At 37.5% G+C, this 22,168-nt stretch overlaps 1 protein-coding gene across 3 annotated transcripts in view; it reads left to right on the forward strand.

Annotated features, from left to right (window-relative positions):
* Window positions 1-22,168, forward strand: part of ATXN10 (ataxin 10) — a 106,407-nt gene that overhangs the window by 43,609 nt on the left and 40,630 nt on the right. For all 3 annotated transcript variants that reach the window (XM_064517035.1, XM_064517048.1, XM_026114077.2), the window contains exons 7-9: window positions 3,749-3,914; window positions 8,778-8,886; window positions 12,207-12,376. In XM_064517035.1, coding sequence (XP_064373105.1) covers window positions 3,749-3,914; window positions 8,778-8,886; window positions 12,207-12,376 — 445 coding nt within the window. The remainder of the gene's footprint in view (window positions 1-3,748; window positions 3,915-8,777; window positions 8,887-12,206; window positions 12,377-22,168) is intronic.

Raw genomic sequence — 22,168 nt, forward strand, 5'->3', positions numbered from 1 at the left:
TAGTGAAGCTTTTCAGGAAAAAAAAATGTCTAATGTGTCAGAGAAAAAAATGTTCAAAATGCCTGGCACTTCCTAAGAGGGTGTAAACCAAACATATTTGATGCAAAAATTGTTTGGAGACAGTATATTGATAGATTTTTATAACACTGTTTTTGGACAAGCTTAGTAGGATTTCATTTTAATTTGAAATAGTGAGCCTCTAGATTTAAATTGTGCTTTAATGGTGAGCTTTATTTGCAAACTGTGGGAGGCAGCAATGTGTTTCACCAATTGCAAATACTTAGTAGTTCAGAGTTCTTGACAATTTGGTCAGGTTCAGGAGGAAATGGATTAAATTTGGATATAGAAAAAATGCAAGAGATTGATAAAAATCTTCCTAAATGGGGCCTTAAAAAAAGAGGAAGATGCCACTTACTGGTGTGATCATTTTCAAATAGAACAAAAGGTTTGTTAACATCTTCATCAGAAATCAAATTTGCTGAGCTTTGATTCTGTGCCCTGAAAGGAACATTATTTGTGGAAAGAAAAGTGTCCAGCTGACTTCTGTCTAGCTGCGTGGTGCAGTACGGGAAGTGATGTTCCATACGGAGAGCTCCCAGACTATGGTGGGTGGATCTTTATGAAACATTGGCTTCAAGAAACAATTAAGAGTACTTGAGTAAGAAACCAGCCGGTTGATACCTGCAGACAGTTGTAAAAACTTAACAGACTAAATGATTTGAACGCTTATTCTGAGAGGTGGTGACAGGGTCACAGAGCAAGCTGGCAGAAAACCTTTCATAATTGAATACAACCAGAATCCTTGGGGTGAATCTGAGAAGATCAGATAACTAAAATGCAGCAAAGACAGGAGGCACCCAACTGGAAGAGATTAGAACACAACCCTGTGGGAAAGAGGATTTAGAGGTGAAAGACCAATAGAGTATGAAACTAGACTTGGGGCCTGTCTCTTGTATCGATGAACCCTCCTTTGAAATATTACATGCCAAAGTAATGAAAATTTCCTGTGGAGGGCATCACATCTACCCTAGATCAGGGCAGGGGGAGTATTCAAGGTGAGAAAATAGGAAGACAGCCATTGTAATCGGAGGTTTATTGGGAGGGAGGGAGCACTGAATGTAGGCCATACCTGGTTTAGGCAAAGAGAATAATTTTACTGGCCTGCCACATGTCAGCAGATATATATGCAAATGGGAGAGTCAGAAAGTAGGAAGAAAAAGTACCTTCAATTTACTACGAAAAATAGCAGGGCTTTCTTCTTGAATGAGCCTTCACACGGTGGATCCTGGTAAAGAGTATTGTTCCAAGGCACCAACTGTTTTTTGACTCTGCGTAGGTGGGAGGCATTTTTTCTAAGAGTTCTAAAGCTGTAGCAGCCTTAGTGTAGGTACTTGCTGACTCTGGGGAATGGTAAATGACGAACGGACAAACTTTGTCTAAAACTCATAAAATACCTCTGCTGTGAAGAAGATAAAAGGCTAGGAAGAAAAACCCCAATCCTCAAACATATTATACAAAATTATCAAATATCGAACTGAGTGTTAAGAAAATTCATGACGAGACACGCTGAAACTGGCACAAAGTTGTCATGTTTGACTGGCTGCAGAATTGTTGTGAGATAACATAAAAGGAGTCTGCAAATGAGAGATTGTTTGAGTGAACCAACTTGGAAAGATTGTAGGGAGTCTTGGAAGAAGACTGAGAGAAACAATAGAAGAAAGGAATGTAACGGGACTTGCACTAGAATGAAAAGCATTGCTCTCAGGAAATTCTTGGCCGAGTGGCAAAGGGTGGGCATATCCTGAATGACTGTGCCTGGAAGAAAACTCAAAAACAGTCTTGGCATGTGAATGCTTAAAGAGAACAGGAATCTTTGAAAGAAATTACATACAGGTGGTGTTTTCAGGTCACTCCTGTTTCTTCGGAAGGATTATGGTTATCTAAGAAGGCACATGATTATATTGCTAGAGGGAGAGTAATGCAAAAAGGGGTTAGGAAGCTATATCCTTATTGGCAATAATTTTCTCTAAAAGAGCCTATCAGAGTATGTGGTCGCCCTCCAGCTTCTTTACAGAAGGATCGTTTGTCTTTTTAAAAGGTGTATTTGGATTATTAGTTCAGGAACAGCTGATTGAATTTCTGTTATACAGGAGGTTATACTGTTTTGGAATAGTTCTAGTCATAAACTCTGTGAGCAGCCTGTTTTCTTAGCTGAGGATATACCTGAAAAGCTTTAAACTCAGTAAGAACTTCCATCTCGGGGATGAATGACACGTCTGTGCACTCTACCTGATTTTAGTATAGTATGCCAAATCTGAAAACCTTCATACAGTCTGGGATGCTAGGTAACCTACCTCTGGTAGTTTGTAGATGAGCAAGTGTACATTACCCTATGTTAACCTGTAGAACAAACATAACTGTTCTGTTTTGGCGCTTCATCACCTACATAAGTAAAGCCTGTAAGAGAGGTTAGCAGTGTTTGACAATGTTCCGTCACGAGTCCCTTTCCCAAATATGTTGAGTACATTTCTGCGCTATTGTGTTGAAAAGGCTTTTTTCATTCAGATAATTGTTTAATCCAGCTATATTAGTGACATACGAGGTTTAGTTTAGCAAGAACTGAGTAGCTGTTACTTAATTAATCGAGGTGGGTTTTTTGTCCTTAGTAAAGCAGTGACCATGTTTTTTTCTACAGAAAAAGACATTTTTATTCCTCTTGTGACAGCTTGCTTGGTAAATTAAAAACAAACGAACAAGCAAAAAAACATTTGAACTGCTTCATATGTTTAAATGTCAGTCCTTCCATTGCAAGTATTTTGCAATGGAATCAGAAATATTTAAGTCAAAAAAACTCTGAACCTGCTCTTGGATTCATTCAGTAAATAGAGCTCTTTCAGCTTGAGAGAATTACAGTGTAACCTTACTAATCCATGTTCTCTTCTTTGCTGAAATTTAGCAGGGAAACTGTAGTAGGGCCACTGCCATGTAAAAGTTCTGTTTCCTCAAAATACTCTGTTGAGAGTTTACCATAACAACATGAAGGGATATCAGAAATAAAACAACATTAAAGCTGTTAAAACAAATGACTCGGGGACATTTTATAGAGCAACTTCTTTATGTATCCACTTACTGGCTGGTTTAATGCACTGAATAACTCTCAGTGGGTATATGGATAATTAACTTGGATTTATTATAGTCCATCTAGTGGCAGTTATGAAACAGCTGCATAGAACTGAGTGTATGTATCAATTTTTTTCTCCTGTTTCTGCTCAGAATTGTTTTGGGTTGGAAAGGAGAGTTAGTGAAGGACTGCATGCAAGGCAAGGGCTGTGAAAAGCTGATATTTTCAAATGGAAGCTGTCGAATAGTCTTATTTATTTTGTTGAAGTAAACAACAGCTTTTAAAAGCTGTTTTGGTGGAAATTTTAGACATAAGCATATGCAGTCACCATAATGTTACGATAGAACATAATAATTTAAAAATGGAAATAGACTTGAGAAAAATATGGATTTCACTGGCTAAATTGTATTAATTGAACGATGAATTGAATTTAATGCTGTGCAGAAATAAACCAGCATATATGGTGAAGAGGAACTGATTGTCAGTGTTTTTAAGAAATTTTTTTAATATCAAATTTTTTAACAAAATGCTAACTTTGTATCATTTTTAACAAACATATCTGCATATTCTACTGTTAACTTTATATGGCTTAGTGAATTCAGGTAACAAGTTGTTTTCTAATTCTAGAGTTACTTTGTTAGACCTGATAATGGCGAAAATAAGTGAGAAGAACCCTGTTACCAATGAAGAAATGATTGTGTTCTTGAGACATGCTGACTTCCTTGCAGGCCGTTTCCAGGAGAAATGTCAAGCTGTGCTCAAGTTGACCTCTGCAACAGGTGCCGATGATGAGGTACAACTGGTAAAACATTACAGTGTTAAAATCTGAAGTGATGACTCTGCATTGCCACTATTACATAAAATCACAGTTAACCATTTCTAAATGTTTAAAGGTTTTCTTTATATTGCTAAAGCAGTGGCACTGTTTACTGGTAAATTTGTAAGACAGCAGACAAGGGTTTGGAGATGGGATTTGGGGAATTTGAGAATGACAAAGGATCCAGTACTTCGAGATAAATATACATCTACCATGTAAAATGTCTCAAAACTTAAAAAAAAGTTTAAGTTGTCAGATATTTGGGTGTTCTATTATGCTCTTACTAGGGATCACTTCTGTTATTATTTTACTTTGTGAATTACATTTTATTCAAATATGAATCCAAACTTTAGATATTTTTGTATATATGTGAGGAGAATAGCATCTCTGAATTTTTCTTTAAATTAGTTTGAAATAAAAGTACATATAGTAAATGCTTTTTTTTTTCTTTCTCCCCCTAACAGTGCTAAACTAAATAAATCTTAGGATTTTTTCTTTTTTCACTTACATAACTGCATTTGATATTGCACACGTCATAAAGTTCTCAAATACTAGTTCTTTGAACTTGCAGTTGGCTATTCGCATGGCAGGTGTTCCCAGTCTGTTCGAGACCTGGAACACCAAATTCTGACCACAGAAAGCTATGTAATGTGTATGTGATCAGCTCAGTACAGGGGCAGCTGTCTGAAAAGTGCAGTGACCCTCCCTACAAGTGAGGGCTTTAGTCCATGACTGTCTTCCCAATTCCCCAAGAATTTGGAGCTGCGTGGTGGGCCTTCCATGGTTCTGACAAGGTGGTGCTCCTGGGACCATTTAGGTCCACAGCCTCAAGTCACAGAGCTTTCTGGGCTCTTGGTGGCAGACAGCTCCTGTCTCCAGCACCCAGACACTCAACCCAACTCCAGTCCACTTGGATGGGATCTGTTATTGCCTCAGACTTAATGAACTGCTTCTATTGAGGATGGCCACAATGAAGTCCCTTTGCAAGCTAAATAGGAAGGCTTTTATGGGCCACAGATGGCTTGTGGGTTGCACTTTGGGAACCTCTGATGCAGAGCTGAGTGCTGGATGGCCTTATTTTATTTCCTTCTTATGAAGTATCCAAGAGCTGCTGGCTACTTGCCATACCATATAGTACAATAAGGAGGTTTAGACCATCTGAGAGTAGAGATCTTTTAAAATAATCTATTCTTTTACTTCTTCCTCTTATTTTCAACAGATTGCTTAAAGAAAGTACCTAACAATGCCTTTGGGAGTACAGAGAGCAATTGACGCTCTAAGCTGTAGTATACTTATTGGTGGTGCATTAGGTCACTGTATTCTGAACGGGGGGTGCCAGCTGGATTGCTGTCAGTTCTGGATCCGTTCGTATGGAGCAAGTTAGAGTTTCGATGTTTTTAGCTGGTGTGGGTTTTCCTTTTCTCCTTAAAAAGAGAAAAGAAAAAAAAAACTAGCCAGAAGATTTAGTCTGAGAAACCCTAATATGTGTTGGTCAAGAGTTCTCACTGATTAGTCATACTTAGTTTCAGATAAGTAGTTCACATATTTGCTTAATAGTTAAAAGTGTTTGAAAGGACTGTAGCATTAAAAGATACATTTTCAGAAACGTTACATCTGGCTTCCATCCTGTCAGGGACCACTATGGTTTCCTGAAATTGTATTGCCCAATATGCATGTAGTGGGAAATATTTTATTCTTAAAACAAAATTAACCTGTGATAGTTCCAGGCAGAGAAACAGGATCCTAAGAACATCTCTCATAACTGTAATTTGCAACTAAAATGAAAAAAACTGCTCTTTATATGCTTTTGTATGATAATGTTAAACAGTGTTATAACTTTCTGATTTTTTTTTTCTTTTGTCTGAAGTACATACAAGAAGTTTAAACGTGCAAATATGCATAGAAAGGTCCTATGGAAAGTTACCAAAAATCAGTTCATGAGGAAGTGATAGTTGGGTGTATAAGAAAAACTAAAATGGGAGGCAGGTCATCAGCATCAATCTATTCTTATCTGTCCAAGAAAGATAGCTTCCTTTTTCCCATTCCTTTGTTCCCCTCTCCCTAGAACTCCATTAACCTCATAGTCTGAGATATCGTAGAAAATATAATTAACTACTTCCAGAGAAGATATCAGCTTGGCAGTAAGAGGAAATATACTGAGACAATTCCGTCTTTTTCTTTTTTCTTTCATTTTTAATCCTGTGTGATTACTTTCCAAGTATTCTGTGGTTTCAGTTCTTGGAAAAAAAACATTTGTTTGTGCCTAGCAGAAGGTCTCTGTCCAACTTGAAGGTGCTGGGACAGCAGTATTGAGAATATTGCTGTATCAGTTGCCTTGTTAGGCAATGACTTTTTATCCTGCTCTCACACAAGTATGAGACATGCTAAGTTAAATAGCACTGTTTGGTGGGAAATGTGGATCATTTAGTGACTATAACATAAGTCACCAATAGCTGAATAAATCAAAAATGTGTCAAGAACACTTTTAAAAAAGTGTGCATGTATATACATACATTTACGTGCATATGTGTGTGTCTGTATATTTATACATAACACATGCTTGCCATGGGAGAAGAAAAATTCCAACTGAACAAATTCATAGAAACTGGTTTTTTTTCCTTGCTAGAAATGATAAAAAGGCACCACTTTCTCTTTGATTATTTAAGTATTTTAGTTTTTGCCTAAGAGTTGTATTTAACTGAAAAAATACAACTGTGTATGTAGAGTCTGTCATTAAAAATGCTTTAGGCAACATCTGTGCTAATAAACTAAACTATTCCTGTTTTTTTTCTGTGGCCTCGAAGCTAGGTGGCTTGGTCATTCTATGTCTGTACTAGTAAGCTCAAAACTGGGAGGCCACACTGAAAGTGCCTTTTGAGAATACCCTTGAACTGGCCTATCTCCCGAAATGTTGTCTGGGTCTACTACATCTACTGTTTAATTTATTAGGCATATGTGGGTTCCCTAGGGAACCTTGGGTCTTGCAGCTCCCATCTCAAGCCAATGCCTACTTTGCTTCTGTAGTGTTTAAACCAACATTTAAAATAGTTTTCCATTATAAGCCTGGCTTTAGCACCAGTCTGTTTTCACTAACTTTCAACCATACTTGCAAAATAAAAATGTTCCTGGGATTTTGAGTTCCTGTTTAACCCCACGGTAAGGAATGACTTTTCTGGTTCTCTCTTGAAATATGTTAATTTAAAAACTTCTCCATCCCTTCCTTGTTTACTTCTCCGATTATATCCAAATCAACATGGCTGTCAGATTTCAAAATAAATCAGGGTGTGAAAAGCATCTTCTTGCTGAGGTTAGAAAGGAAGTATCCTACTTTCTTGAAAGTATCAAGTTTTATATGTAGAAGACAGTGAACAGAGGCATAACAAAACCTAAGAGCATTAAAAAAGTGTAAAAGAGTAAGGAAAAAAAGAAAAAGCCACACCTTGCTCATAGTATCTGCTGCAACAGACGTTGTATGTGTGAATGGGTAGTGGGGTACACACAGGCAGCAATGGTCTTTGTGATTTATCACATCTGTTGATACTTGTTTGCCTTAGAGTTGTAAAGCATATAACCTTTCTTTGTGAAAAGGCAAGTGTTAAGTGTATGAGCTGAAGAGGTTTTTGATTAAGCTACAGTCTTGTGACAATGCAAAATGAGATAAAAACTGCAAATACCTGCTTCCCGTCCTTGAAGTACAGTTGAACTATTCTTTGTTTATACTGCTACATTGACCAATTTATTTAGAGGCTGATTTTGTACTGTTGAAAGCAATTTATTAAGTAACTTAGGGCAAGACTGTGACTCGACTTGTATACCTGTGTGAAGAAGCAAACGGAAACACAACTTTTGGCACCTGAACCCTCTACCAATTTACTGTCCTCAAAGAGTGCAGGAAGAAGCAAAGAATGGATATAATCCTAGTACTTAGTGAACATAATTGTTGATGGGTTTGATTATGTTATACTGATTTTATGAGTTAAAAAATGTTGTACTGTTGGTGCAACCAGAAGTAAATGTCTTTCCATCCTGGACAAGAAGATAACAAGGTGAAAATAGTTGCTCTGATGTATGTATGAGTCTTTTCAAGGCTACTTGCAATTTACATAGCACACCTTGTAAGGAACCAGGTTGCAGTCACAATCTCGTTCTTGAGCAATACGTGTCATTCCAAATTATTCTGTACAGTCTTAAGGTAACTTTCTGTAAGTGCTGGATTGTCATTCTAAGCACACATGAACACAACCCGTGAGGAAAAAATAAATCTCTGGTTGAATAATATGCAAATGAAATTGCATCTCTCATACCTAACCAAAATGCTACATCTATGATTCCTATCCTATTTACCCAAGAATAATGTAAATTCTCGCAGCCAAAGTTCATTTGACCACAGAACTTTACAGAATTCCTGCGGATAAAAAATTGGTGTCTTGCAGGCAGTGTTTGTGTCTTTAAAGTGGGACGCTCCTACTGAATAAACTCAAAGAAAACATTTATACAGAAATAATTTTCTCAGCTAGTAATTTTCTGTATTTCTGCTTTTGGAAGCTACTGTGTTTTTGTTAAAATTTTATCCCTTATGGCTCTGTTTTGTTTTCCCCATGATCTTTCAGGGCACATATAACGCTGTGTTTGACTGCAGAAAAGAAATTATTGCAATGCAATGTATTATCGTTATTCTAGAAAGGTGTTCCTATTTTATATAAATTTACTCTTGGCAGTTCAAAAGACCTGCAAAGGAACTGAATTGCTGAGAGTTCTCGTCCTTCAGTAGATCGTCAGATTTTATGTTCATATGTTACCCTTCATAAAACATTTTCAGAAATGTATTTTCATTTACAGGAAGCATTGGTTACAATTCGACTTCTTGACGTTCTTTGTGAAATGACATCAAACAACGGACAGCTAGAACATCTACAAACTTTGCCTGGGTTGCTTGAAACAGCTGTAGGTGAGTGAAAAGCCACAGAGTTTATGAACTGCTGGCTGGCTTCAAATCATGTTGCTCTGTGAATGAAAACATGTTTTTCACAATTATGGTAATTATAATTCTGACCTTTTAATAAAATAAATAAATAGGAGATTGAATTAATCTACATTTTAAAATATTTGATTTGTTCCTGGAATTTTTCTGCTGCTCTGCTTGCTCTGTTGGCTCCTATAACCCAACAGAGCCTTTATTCAACTCTGAGCAATGCACTATTTATAATGGTAAGAGTTGTGCAAAGGACAACTGCTTCCTATGTTCTTCCACTGACTGAATGCGTGTGGAAGACCTTCCTCAAGAAGTAGAAATAGGACTTTTCAATGCCTGTTCCCTTCTATTCCCCAAATTCTTGAAAACTGAAACTAAATATGGATCGAAAGTTCTTAATCAAATTCAGTGACTTTTAAAGGTTAGTTTGAAAAAAATTTTCTTCTGCTAAGAAATAATAAAATAACAGCTTTACAGAAATAAAATGAAGCCAGGATGGTCCAGAGAGACCCTAAATACTCAGGGAGAAAGGAGGAAGAAGTGTACATGTGACCTGTGCCACCTTAAATCATAGTGCTTTCTGAGACTGATGTAGTGCACAGCTCTCTGAGAAACTTGTAAACATTTGATGGATGTTAGAGAATTAATTATATAATGTTTTGGCTAAAACAGATGGCTGAAACAGCTGTTTACCATAACTCTCTATATTGAGATGTTCTGAGGGTCCTCTTTTTAAAAAGAACTCTATTTTCAATGATACTCAGGTGCATATAGCTTACATTAAGCTTTATAGCTTACATTAAGACAACTTAAAATAATATATATTTCATCTGTGTGTGTGTGTGTGTGTGTGTGTGTGTGTGTGTGTTTTGAGGAAACACAAAATGACTACTGTCTTCTGAATGGTTGTGTAATTCCTTCAACACAAAAGAGAACTTTGAGCTGCAGATCAGTCTGGTAAGGTTAGCAGTCTGTAGGCCAGTCCTGCTGTCTCTAGCTGTGCACAGATTGACTGATTAAACATGAGTGCAAACTATAACATTAGTGGCCTGTGCATCCTTCATAGTTCTCAGCCATCCTCAGCCAACTGGAATTTATCAGTTCAGGTAGGCTCTCTTTAAATCTATCTGCTGACTACAAAGTTCCTTTAATCCTGTAGTCATTAGATTAATAAAATGGATGAAGAACTCTGATGCCATATATCACCTAACTCCTGAACTGAAGATGTTGTAAAAGATTTTCTTTTAATGGAGAGATCCTTTGATGAAGCAGTTCTTCTCTTCAGATAATCTGATGAGAAACCGATCTTCTTTTGAAAATGGCTGGGTCTAGGTTAATCTGTGATTACTAGAAAGTTTTAGAAAGAATTAGAAAAATATCTCAATGATGTATTATGTATCAACTAAGGAGGGTTCTTCTGTTTTCAGTAGAAGAGCAGTACTAAGTTAGATGGCGATACTGTAGTTTTAATGTCTTTAGCACTATTAATAATCTGATTGCATAGTGTTTGGAGAATGTCACCAGGGAGGTGGTCTTTTGGACCGAGGAGTTCATTGGAAGGGTTACTCTTTGGGATCACAAGGGACAATGGCAGACTGAAGTGTTCAGTTGAGAGAATGGGTGACATCCCAGGAGGTAGTTGCTGTGTGTTGCTGCATGTGCCCCAGTTGAGAGGAGCAGTGCTCTCTCGGGATTGGCATCATGCATGGAAGTGACTGCTGCTGTTCTTTTGCTGCACCTCTCTCCAGGTCAGATAGATAGGTTTGTTCCTCATTTCATTTGGTCTGCACTGTAGTGAAGTTGGAAGGTTTTTTGGTTTTGTTTTTTTTGATCTTTCCATTTAGGAGTCCCTTTTATGGGCAGGAAGCAGGTTTGGGAAGACCACTGAACTTCCTCTTTTGTCTTCATGTGTAAGACCACAATGAACAGAAGCGCAAAGTGAATGTCATAAGAAGGATGTCTGTTTTCATGAATCTACATGAGCAAACAAATTTCTGTGAGAGAAGATTGCCTTAAATGCTGTTTTCTGATGACATTATTTAGGGGCTACTAGTTTTAGATTATTTTCCATCCTTCCAAGGGTGAGGAGATAATTTTATTCTGCCCAGTTCTAAAAATCTGAATGAAGAGAAGTTGTAGCTCTCATACAGAAGGCCACTAGGCCCTATTAAAGCATCGCATTTAAAAATTTTTTTTAAGTTCAGTTTTTTAAAAACTATCAAAAATTTAGTTATCTGTTTATATCACCATGAAGGCATTAAGATTTTTCTTCAGCCATCTCGGATTGAAACAGTAATATGAGGACCTGTGAAGTTTCTTCTAATGTAAATCCAGGAAGTCTAGAGTCCATCCCACTTTGGATGTTGTCACATCTGGAGCAGAAGGACCATAGGCCTTCATTACTGTTTTACCCTGCGCTATAACCTGTTTTTGCTCCATCTTTATTGTTCCAGTGTAAGTTGCATGTAGCATCTTTGGGAAGATGTTATGCTGGGCCAATTAATAGTATTATAGGGCTTCTCAGCTGTATGGACTATCAGATGCTCATGTGACTTCAACTTTTTTCTGGATGTGTTTTTTTATGAAATGTTTTCACACATTTTAGAGTTCCCCTTCTTTCTAGTTTCACTCTGGACTGACTGTCCCAGGTGTTTGTTTAGGTCTTCTAAATGGACAATAAAAGAAGAAAATCTTAGTTGCTCTAAACTAGCATTTAACCTACGGGAGCGTAAGTATTTCACAGCTGACAGGATTATGGTAGTCAGGCAAGGATTTGTAATGGTATGGCAAGGTGATAGATGAACTGGAAATCCCTTTTCAGCCTACTGAGCTTGAAACAGACTGGAGAACAGGAAGAAGTAATTCCATAATTAGTATGTGTTGCTGTGAGGAGTTTGAACTAAAGTAAGCTTTTTAGATACCTTCTGTTTTTCAGACAATTTAAACCAAACACCAAGTTGTATTTAGAATGCCAGAATCATTAACAATTTGTAAGTTCTGACACTTCAAGTAGAGATGAATGGAATCAGCCTTCATGCTGTGTGTCTGAACTAGGTCAGTGTGTAAAAAAGATGCAAAAATACCTTCTGACTTTGCGACACCCTCATATGGTTATACTAACACAAACTAAAAAAAAAAAATTAAGAAAATAAAATTTTCAACTTCTTTTGACTTATTGCTCAGTATCTGAAATTTTGTTGATTAACTTTGAAGCTAACAATTTTAAAATGGCGTAAAATGCTATGCAGAGACTAATTTTCATGTGGTAACTTACTAAAATGTTTTGTTTTCTTCAGATACCCTGAGATTAACTCATCTTGCTGGGAAACAGGCTGTAAATATTTTCACTGCCACACATGCTATGACAGGGCAGGAAGAAATTTCACATCCAGCTGTGGGTTTTAAATCTCATCTCATTCGTTTGATTGGAAATTTGTGTTACAAAAATAAGGAAAACCAAGACAAGGTAAGATTTTTTTTATTATTATTAATTTTTCCTCCTGTATGTGAACAGATGCATACATCTGATCATGACTTTCATCACTGATTAAAATATACCTTTGATCTACAAATAAGTTAAAATCAGTGTTGCAAAAGCAAGCAACTTTTTTTGACTGCCTTAGTATCTCAGAAAATCGAGTTCATTTATTGTTACTATTATAGGTATATTAACTTTTTAATAACAATGTAATGTGGATCAGTCTACATCTTGTTTCTGTCCTATAGCCTGCAAAGCTGTAGGACAGGTCTATTTCCTTTATTTTCACATGTTTGCAGTTTGTTGAAGATGAAAATGTCTGAGACTAAATCTCAGCCAGACTTTGAAAGAAAATGGATGGAAATTGCTGCTTGAATTTCATTTTTAATCTTTGAATTTGCTTTTTTTATTCCTCTTTTTTTTTCTTTCTTTTTCTGTTCTGTTCCTTAATTTTTTTTGTCTGCCGTTTTCAAGATGAAGGTCTGCTTCCATCAAATCACTTTGAATCTTTTGTCTTTAGAATTCTTTTTTGGAAAGTTAGTCTTGTTTCCTCAGTGAGGAAAAAGAGGGAACAACAGCATGCTTCTGATGATGAAATGCTTTTTCTGAATGTAATAAAATATGCAGCTTTCCTCTAGGCTTTTTAGACTAACCCAATTTCAACAAGAAAAGCCGTCATGAAAAAACGTCTTATGATGCATCTGAGCATTGCAGAAGGTCAAGTAGGTTACTTTTCTTATTTGGCCTAAACCACATTATGTTGCTTACTACAGTGGCTTCAGCTTTGTGAAAACTTTATTTCAGTAGTTCTTCATTGTGGGTTTCTTGTTTTAGAGAAACCCTCTGTTGATTCCCATGAATATATGTTCCTTTTCTCCTAGAAATGGGTTTCTTTATGGCAGCCTCCTTCTGGTAGGAACTTTTCTCGAGTAGCCTTTGTTACTGATGTTAATTACTTTGTGTTGCAGTATTTGGGATTGTTTTCCTGTATTTCATTGTTTTCTGAATTTAAATCAAAGTTTTCATCTGCCAATGAACCAATTTCTAGGATAGAACATGAAAATCATAAAAAAAAAAAAAAAAAAAAAAAGGCTGTGTCAAAGAAGGAGTAAAGGAGATGCAGAGTATATTTTTACTTCTTTCTTAAGGTACACAAATGAGGCCCATGTCAGCAAGTACCAAATATACAGCGATTAATACTGCCTTACCAAGCAGGAAGTTACATACGATGCGATAATCTGAGTCTAATTGGGTGTTGCCAAGAAAGTCTTGAGACATTGGGTATTAAAAGATCAATCTCTGTTGGCAGCTTCTGTTTCCTAAATATTTTTCTTTTTTTGTATTCTAAAAAAATATTTTCTATTTTACACACCTTGTGACTTTATTTTACAAAGATAATCTTTTCTTTTGTACTGATGCGATCAAATCTGGCTTCAACTGCTGCAGTGTCTACCAGGTTAGACTTTTACAATGGCAGCAAGGCGTTTTCACCTCTTTCCTTTTTTTTGGAGGGTAGTGAGATGGAAAATCTGAGCAGCGCTTCTTTCTTGGACTGACAGTTGCTACTAACGTAGGCACACAGATGGAAAATTCATACTACTGTATATATTAAAGGATTTTAATAATTCTGAATAATATTATTAATCCTGTTAATCACTTTGGCTTTGTATAGTTCTGTCTCTGGCCCTTTATGATGTAATAGGTGCCTATGTAAGTGAATTGCATTTTAGTGGGCAAGAATACCTTATGATGGGGGGGAGGGTTCATTTTTAAAGGGTTGATTTACTGCTTATTGTGCATTTTGGCTGGGATTTTCAAAGGCCCTGGAGCAATTAGGCATGCAGGCTTACTGTTTTCAATGGAACCTGGGTATTAACTTGCCTTGAACTGCCTGCAAATATTATTGCTTTACGCTATCTTGAAAATTATTTAGATTCTTGTGTGTGATACCATGGGACATTATTTGAGTGCTACTGAAACTTCAGAAATGCCAATAGTATGATATTGTGTATGCACCTTCAGTGTATTTCATGCATTTTAAATTGGTTCCAATAAAAGGACTTTTCATTTTCAAGGCAGTTTGCATACATGAATGCACATTTGTGAAAAGAGAGCAAATAGCATACAGTTGCACAAATCAGAAAACAGAAGCGCTGCGACATGAATGAATTTTTCAAAGTGGTGCTTGGGTCAGACCTAGAACTGAATGAAAAGGAAGTTAGTTCCTGATTTCCATGTCTCTTCAGGGTAATCAAGACTTCTACATATAGTGTTGGGTTTACACAGTGTTTACTTACTGCGTTCAATCAAAAGTAACATAATACAAGCTAGATTGTGTCTTACATAGCAAACCCAGTGTCTGACCAACACCTCTGAGAGATCTTGGGCTTTACTGTTTGCTGTTGCTTTTGTGTGACTTACTATGTAAATTGTAGGCACAAGCTGGAGAAGTGACTTTCTCTGCAGTCACTTTTGTTGCTTGCCTGGCATTAAAGGGTTACGCATTGCTCATCAAGGCTTTTCAACAGCGCTGTTAGTGTTCTGATTCTTTTTAGTGATCTGGGACTTGCAGTCTTTTCTTTTTTTCCCCCCCTTCATTATTTTCCTATAACTTCTGATTCCAGTAGAGCCCTTCTCCCAGTAACAATGATAAAGCACTAATAAAAGCACTAATAATAATCAAGCACTGATTAAGAAAACACAGTCTTTATTATTTTCGTATAACCTTAGTAAACCCTGCTTTGTCTGCCTGACTTGTTCTGAAGACGCAGGTAGTCTCCAAAGGGCTTGAATGGTGGCACTGTCTCAGGAGCTTGCTGGAGAGCTGAGTCACAGCCTCCTTGTTCTCTGGGAGATGGATCTGGGGCCAGCCCCACACCTTGAGTGGGACATGTGCCCTGAAGCATGATGACTTCAGTAGCCCTACTGTGTGGAGCACAAGCAGCAGAGTTAAAGCAACAGGGAATGCCGGTCATGGGAGGATAATTACTCTGCAAAGGATGCTTCTCTTCCTATGTTTATGGTCTCCACCTGCTATAAAAACAATAATTGCAGGGGATTAGTGCGTTGGTTTTTTGGCAGTGGTGCTAAATCTTCTTGTAATGCTTCAGAACAGAAAAATCTCCTGTGGGAGCTTCATTGCTTCTGCATTTTGTGTTTAAAAACTATTCTTTGTTTTTAAAAAAGTGCTCTTTGGCTTGTGCTCTGTTAGCATTAGGAATGCATTCTTTACATCTTTTCTTCCTCATGATTTTATTTACACTATTGTGATAAGCTCTTGAGGTACAAGGGAGGGGGAAGACGTTTAAGCTGTAAACTGAGATGCAATTATTAAAATGGTTGTTGCTAGGCTTAGTGCCTGTTTGTGTGTTTTGTGCGGCTGGATGGGTTGGTGCTGGTAAGAGAAGTGTTTGATAAAATGTTAATTTGGGGCCATTTAATGTTGGGTAATGTAACATCAACAGTATGTGCTGGCTTCTATAATGTACCTTACATAAACATGGATTGCCATTGCATGGTTTTTACTGAGTGCTATCATACTTATGCATCAGCAACCAGTAACAATCACCAGTAACTCCTTATAAGGTATGGATGTTTCCTTTTTTACTGAACAGCCCTGAATTGCATGCATGGAAAGGAGGGCAGAACACATATAACCGCTATACAAGTGTTGAGCTAGTTGCATGTTGAACCTGTGAGTGGATATGCGGTTGTCCTGTGCATGCTCTCTCTGTAGGAGAAAAAGCTGTGAAGAGCTACTGTCACAGATGTGGGACGGTGCTGTGGTTTGTATTTTGATTTTTGTCCCCCTTTCACAAAGATGCTTTGTATGGTTCTGTGCGATGTGCTGGAAGGAAGAATTTCTCCGGCTGAACAAGGAGTGGAAGATTTGACTGGTAGTTGGAGATGAATGAGGTTATCAAAAGGAAGCAGTGGAATTTCCTCCCTACTCCCCTTTCCTTGTTTGTTTTGCCTTCTGAACACCTCAGTTTTACCCTATGGGAAAAATACATAGTGTGTTCTTGGGGAGAGACTTGAAGAACTTATTTTCAACTCTCTCTTTAAAGCCCAGCTCTGTATTGTGGTTTAATATAGTAGAACTGTTTTTATTAAAGAATGAAACTTCTGAAAGAAGCTTAATGAAAATGAAGTATAGAAGATACGGTCCACTGTTACAGAAGTGTAACAAATTCAGAACCGGCAGTGGCAATTAATTATTAAATATTAATTAATTATATTGCTTTGTTTACAGGAATATCTACTGGAAAGTGAGGTGACTATTCTCTGCCTTACAGTGACAGATTGTAGTTTTCTGCATAACCTTATTTTTTCCCTAAAACTATTTCTTTTGTGAGGCATTTATGCAACTTGACTTGTTTAAAATACTTGTTCATTTAATCGTATGTATCGTCAGTACTTGAAAAAGAAAAGGAAAAAAGTTGACGTTACTCTGCAGTGTTTCCCTTCCTCTCCTGTGAAGACAGAGAAGTTGCATAGACTTCAATCGCGTAATCTTGCTGGAGTCAGTAAATAGGGAATTGAAAGGGAGTAGGAAGCATGACAGAGTTTGATTATAGTTTTTATTCCCTTGGAGTTCACTATTACCTCTAAGATTAAGCTGGGGAACCCAAACTGCTGGGGGCTTCTGTCCTATGAAAGCAGTTCTTGCAGGATGCAGAGTTGTCTGGGATAAGCTCTACGCTAGACACGAGCTGCGTTCTTTGCAACGAGGGAGCAGCCAGCTGGCAGAATATCAGTGTGCTGAGATCATTCTGTACCGTGGCCTTTTGAGGGGGATCCTGAAGGGAAAAATTGTGACATTTTTGAATGCAAGGCAAAGTCTAAGTTTGTAAGAACAAAGCACTCACTTGGGTTGGTGCTGTTACCTGGTTGCATTCACTTTGCAGTCTTTAACAGATTCTTGTCACTGATAAGGTAAACAGTTCATTGCTACCAGTGTAGCAATGGTACCAGTGTTCATAGATCAAGTTGTCATGATTTGGCTCCTTAACTTAATCCTCTTGCTGTAGTGATATAACATACAAAATTTCAACCTACAGGCAAATACCTTGTTTTATTTAACTGGAGATGATAATTAAAAAAAAAAAAAAATACTCCTAGCAGTCCAGATAACAAGTCTTACCCAAGTTAACTGCCTCTCTCATGTAAGTTTGTCAGAAAGCGGGGGCAGAGAGAGAAAGAGACACCTTGATTCCTTCCTGTAGAAAACTACATAAAAGTGCTTATTATTTTTTCCTAATGTTAAACTATCAGCCTAAAATGGAAGAGGTTCTTAGCTTTAGAGTTGAGCCAAAAAAAAAAAAAAAAAGCCTTTAGGATCTTGATGCTATGAAGTGGTGAGCTCTTGCATGTTTAACTTGGTCTTCTAGCTAAAAGCTCTACGTGTTTCCACCAGCTGAAATGTTTGGCTAGGGCAATTCTTATGTTTTAATGCTATGCTAGAAAGGGACAAGAGCATTTTCAGACTGTTGCAGAACTAAACCCTTTAATTAATAAGTTTTATCTGGGTACAGCATTGTAAAAGTCAGCAGTAAAATTTAAGATGGGCTCTCTCACAGAGGTGCTTTAAAATCTTAGGTTTTGCTATGGAAATTAAATCTGTTACCTAACTAGTATCAAGGTAGCACAAATAGAAAAAGTGTCTCAGGTTCCAGAGTGTCTTCAAAAATGTCTGCTGTGACACATTAAGGTAACAGTTTCACTCCTTGTCTCATGGCTTTTATGTTAGTCTTCAAAATCTGCTGCCCAGCTTTCCTGCACATTTTATGCCAGCTGCATCCCAATCATAAAGACTAAAATAAGTGCCAAATCCACTAAAGATTTTCATCAAAATGCTTGAGCATCAAAATCATGAGCTCTGTGAGTGTTGAGGCAGTATGAGTAATAAAGGGATTATTTTTCTTTCCTTGAAACCAGAGATGCATTCATAATGTAATACAGTTTATAAAGTGCTGAATCACATTTATCCCAATATGATTCATTTGTTGCTAGAAGAATAATTCAAGGCTTTACTTAGTTATGCTGCCCCTTTCTAGGCAGCAATTTAATGTTCTCTCCTTGTCCTCTTCCTCCTCTCCCCCTCTTCCTCCCCCCACCCACCCCCCAAATCTTTGGCAAATGATTTGGTTGATCCAGTCACTGCATGTGGCTTGTCCAGTTTGTTGTCCTTGTGACTTGCCAGCTCAGTTTCACCCGAGACCTTAATCATTGGAATTTTTCATTTGGGAAGAGGTTAGGTACAGTCACAAAGTTTGATAAAGGTAATTTTAATACTGCTGAAGTTTTTTTTGTTGTTGTTTATATTCTTAATGACTTTCCAGGTGGTGTTTAAATTGCATACTACATGAAGACATCTTCATATACTGACTGTCTGGATATACTCAATGATTAGCTGAAGTCTCTAGGTTGGCATATGCAGGCTACCACGCTTCCTTTCTAGTACTTATTTTTATTGGTCTACTTTATATGGAGGGTTACTGTTATCATCATCTTTTATGGATAACAGGATATAAAGGTCTGTTTGTATATTATTATGTTCTTATGAATCATAGGCTGAGACTCTGACCAAACCATGAATATACACAAATGTGATCTATGTTGGCTTCTACTAATGTGAAGGGAACTGTTGAATGATGATTTTTTTGCAACGTATGTTTGCCAAAAGCAAGAACGGGACTTGGGCATTTGGAGTAAAAGATTGTGGGGAGACAATTATTCCTGTGAAGTTTATTGTTTTATATTAAGTTGTTAAGTAACTGCAGAAATTGAATTTATTTCTTTGATTTTACGGTGAAGAGGGACTATAGAAAAGAGTGAAATGATTAGATGCCTCCTAAGATTCAGAATTAAAACAGGCTGGCTCTGCATACATTTCCAAACAGTCAGATAGTACCAACTTTTAGGCCTGTTGAGCTGTTTTTTACTCTTTGGTTTTGTTTGTTTTTTAACCTTACTTGATATAGCATTACCCTTGTGATGTAGCACAAGACCGTAGCCTTTTTTAAAGGAAGGCTCAGCAAGCTGTTGTGAAACAGCCTTTTTTAGTAGACCAGACCTTTTTATAAGCACTTAGGATAAGGGCTAAAACTGTACACAAAACAGAGATATTTTATATGCCTGTTTAAAATGAGCAGCTATTGAAAAAGTTCTCCTTTCAATGCAAACTTAAAAAAACAAAAATCAAACATTTATATGAAAGAATTCTCCTATGTTCCTGCCACGACTTTGCTCGTGTGATGGCCTAAATAGTATTGATGTAGTGCTTTTCTGAAAGGTGTACTGTGTAGTAGTCCTGGATACTTGGAGTAATTTCTGTAAATACAAACCTGCACCAACATACCTATATAATGGGTAGGATGCAGATGTCCTGCAGATATTGCAGGCAGTTCTTATAGTGTTTTACCTTTTCGACACAGAGAATTGTTCTCTTGAGCTTTGCAGGCCTGTTCTCTTTTCAAGAATCTCAGCATCTGTTGGGCAAATGGCCTAGTTTAAAGTCGACTAACATCAGAAGATGTCTGTTTTCTTCAGCAGTCTTGATCAGCCCCATCATTTCTTTTTCCAGGTTGGTATTTCGAGGCCTATAAAGATGTGAAATGATATGGCCTAACTTCTAGAAGGGAGCCCAGGAGTTGTGACAACTTGACTTTTTTTTCCTTTCTCCAAGTTGGATTCAGGTATTTTAGTAGGACATGGGATGTTACAATTCTGGTAACTTGCAAAGTGTTTTGAGGTATTGAGAGAATTTGTTTTTATATGTGATTCTTAGGTGAAGAGCACTGCATCAACCACATATGTTTCTTGGTGCTTTAGTAGGTGAAGAACTGAATTTGGTTGAGGTACTCAACGTTAGGAAAACTGTTACTAAAATAACCACCTTCTGATATGCCTAATATGAAAGATGGAAGACTTATAGTAGCCTGTATTTCCATGGTTCCATGGTTCTTGCTCTTTGCCAGTATTACTGATTGCTGGGGGCAAGACCATGGTATGTGGAGGAATGTCTGCCTTTCTATATACTCTTTCTCCAGCTCAGATCTGAACTGTTATTCCAAATTCTTTCTGATTTTTGCTGGTGAAAGATACCAGTGAGATATATTTTTCCATTACTGTAACAGGGAATTTTGGTACTGTTCTCTGTTGCTTTCCATTGTTCTAACCTCAGGATGAACTTTGAGTTTTCCCCTTTCTTTCCTTAACCGCCATCCCACATACGATTTTTTTTAAAGCTGCACCAGACTTCGCAATGGGCTGATGTTATAATGCTGTGAGTGTTGGACATGATCCCTTTTGGATACATGCAGTGTTCTCTTCCTCTCCATTTACAGGACGTTGTTTGCTGTTTTAATTATTTGTGAGCCACAAGAGTTGGTCATCTTTTCATCTGTTTCCCGAGTAGTTACTGTAGTTTTGGTTACTGTGAAATACTGAAGTGTCCCAGCTTGTATTTTTATGAGAATGCTAAAGTTTGTAAACATAGGTGCAAGCAAAAAAAATCCAAGCAAACAGAAATGAGGATTTTCTGGTTTTTTTCTGATCTTGAGGTTTGGCCATCACTACTGTAATATGCTAGTCATATTTTGGAAGTGCCAGTAAAACAGTTTCATTGAGGAAGTAATGGAGCATGGCATATGTGATAGATTAGTTTTTGTGATGGGATTTACTGCATAGCTGTTGGTTTTAGTGGTACTCTATGTGCTACATTCAGGGTGAGGAGGAAATGAAGGAGGCTTTGTATGACACTTAATGCTGGGGGCGGGGGGAGATCCCTTACCTCTGATCGGCAAGCAGAATTTAAATCACTGAATGCAAACAGCTGAATTCTGGTATTAACTTTAACAGTACCATTTTCCACCAGAATCTGAGAAGCATTGAGGTGGACAGAAGTTTAAAATTGTGCTTAGAGAAGTCTGGTGTCGAGTTTCAGTTTCATTTGAGTGTGGTTCAGTTAGTTAACTCCCTCTACTCCCGTGGCTCTCCTTCCCTGGGTTCTGTAGAGCTGTAGTGTCTTACAGGCTTCAGCCTGACATAACCTTATCAAAAAAGCATTTATGCACCTTCAGTTCTCTTTTTCCTGTTTGCCTTCAACCAGTAGTCCTTCTACCAGCCCGAAAATTGTTTGCTAAAACTGCTGTTGAAGCACATGAGGCATATCACAGCACTTAGTCTTCAGAAGGAGACTTTTTTTTTTTTTTCTGTCTGTCTCCTATTTTTATTTGTGTCTTTAGGGAAAGAAGGGAAACTGCAGTAGAACTGTAATATGCACCATTGAATTTCTGCCATTAGGTGATGCTGTTTGTTCTGAATTCTGGACCTGCAGCCTTCTGCTCCTTGATGTTTCCTGTGGCAATACTCCACTGAAGCTTGGTGATGCTGGTGCCAAAGGGAAACAAAGCACTAGAGTATTTCAATTTTTAAAAGCTTCAGAAGCAGAAATGTAAAAAGTTCCTTAGCCTTTTTTGTTGAGATCTGTTAGGCTGAAGAATGAGGGTCTACCTGTTTGAGTGCTAAGCCTGCTTCTTCCTGCATGTTGGGATCGTGTTAGGTCATAGGGGGAATGGGCCTGGTGACATTGCACAGCCTTTCCAGCAAAAACAAGCTTCTCCCAGGATTGTTTTCTTTTCACTGATTTATTACCAGGCTTCTAACTCTGTCCCCCCAAATGGGTACCTCACTTACATAGAGAGTGATAATATTAAAATGTCCATGTACTAGAGCTTGTTTTTTTCTTGTTATTTTGGAAATTTCAAAGTTTTGTGT

This window comes from Dromaius novaehollandiae, chromosome 1 (assembly GCF_036370855.1).
Source record: "Dromaius novaehollandiae isolate bDroNov1 chromosome 1, bDroNov1.hap1, whole genome shotgun sequence".
Taxonomy (NCBI): Eukaryota; Metazoa; Chordata; class Aves; order Casuariiformes; family Dromaiidae; genus Dromaius; species Dromaius novaehollandiae.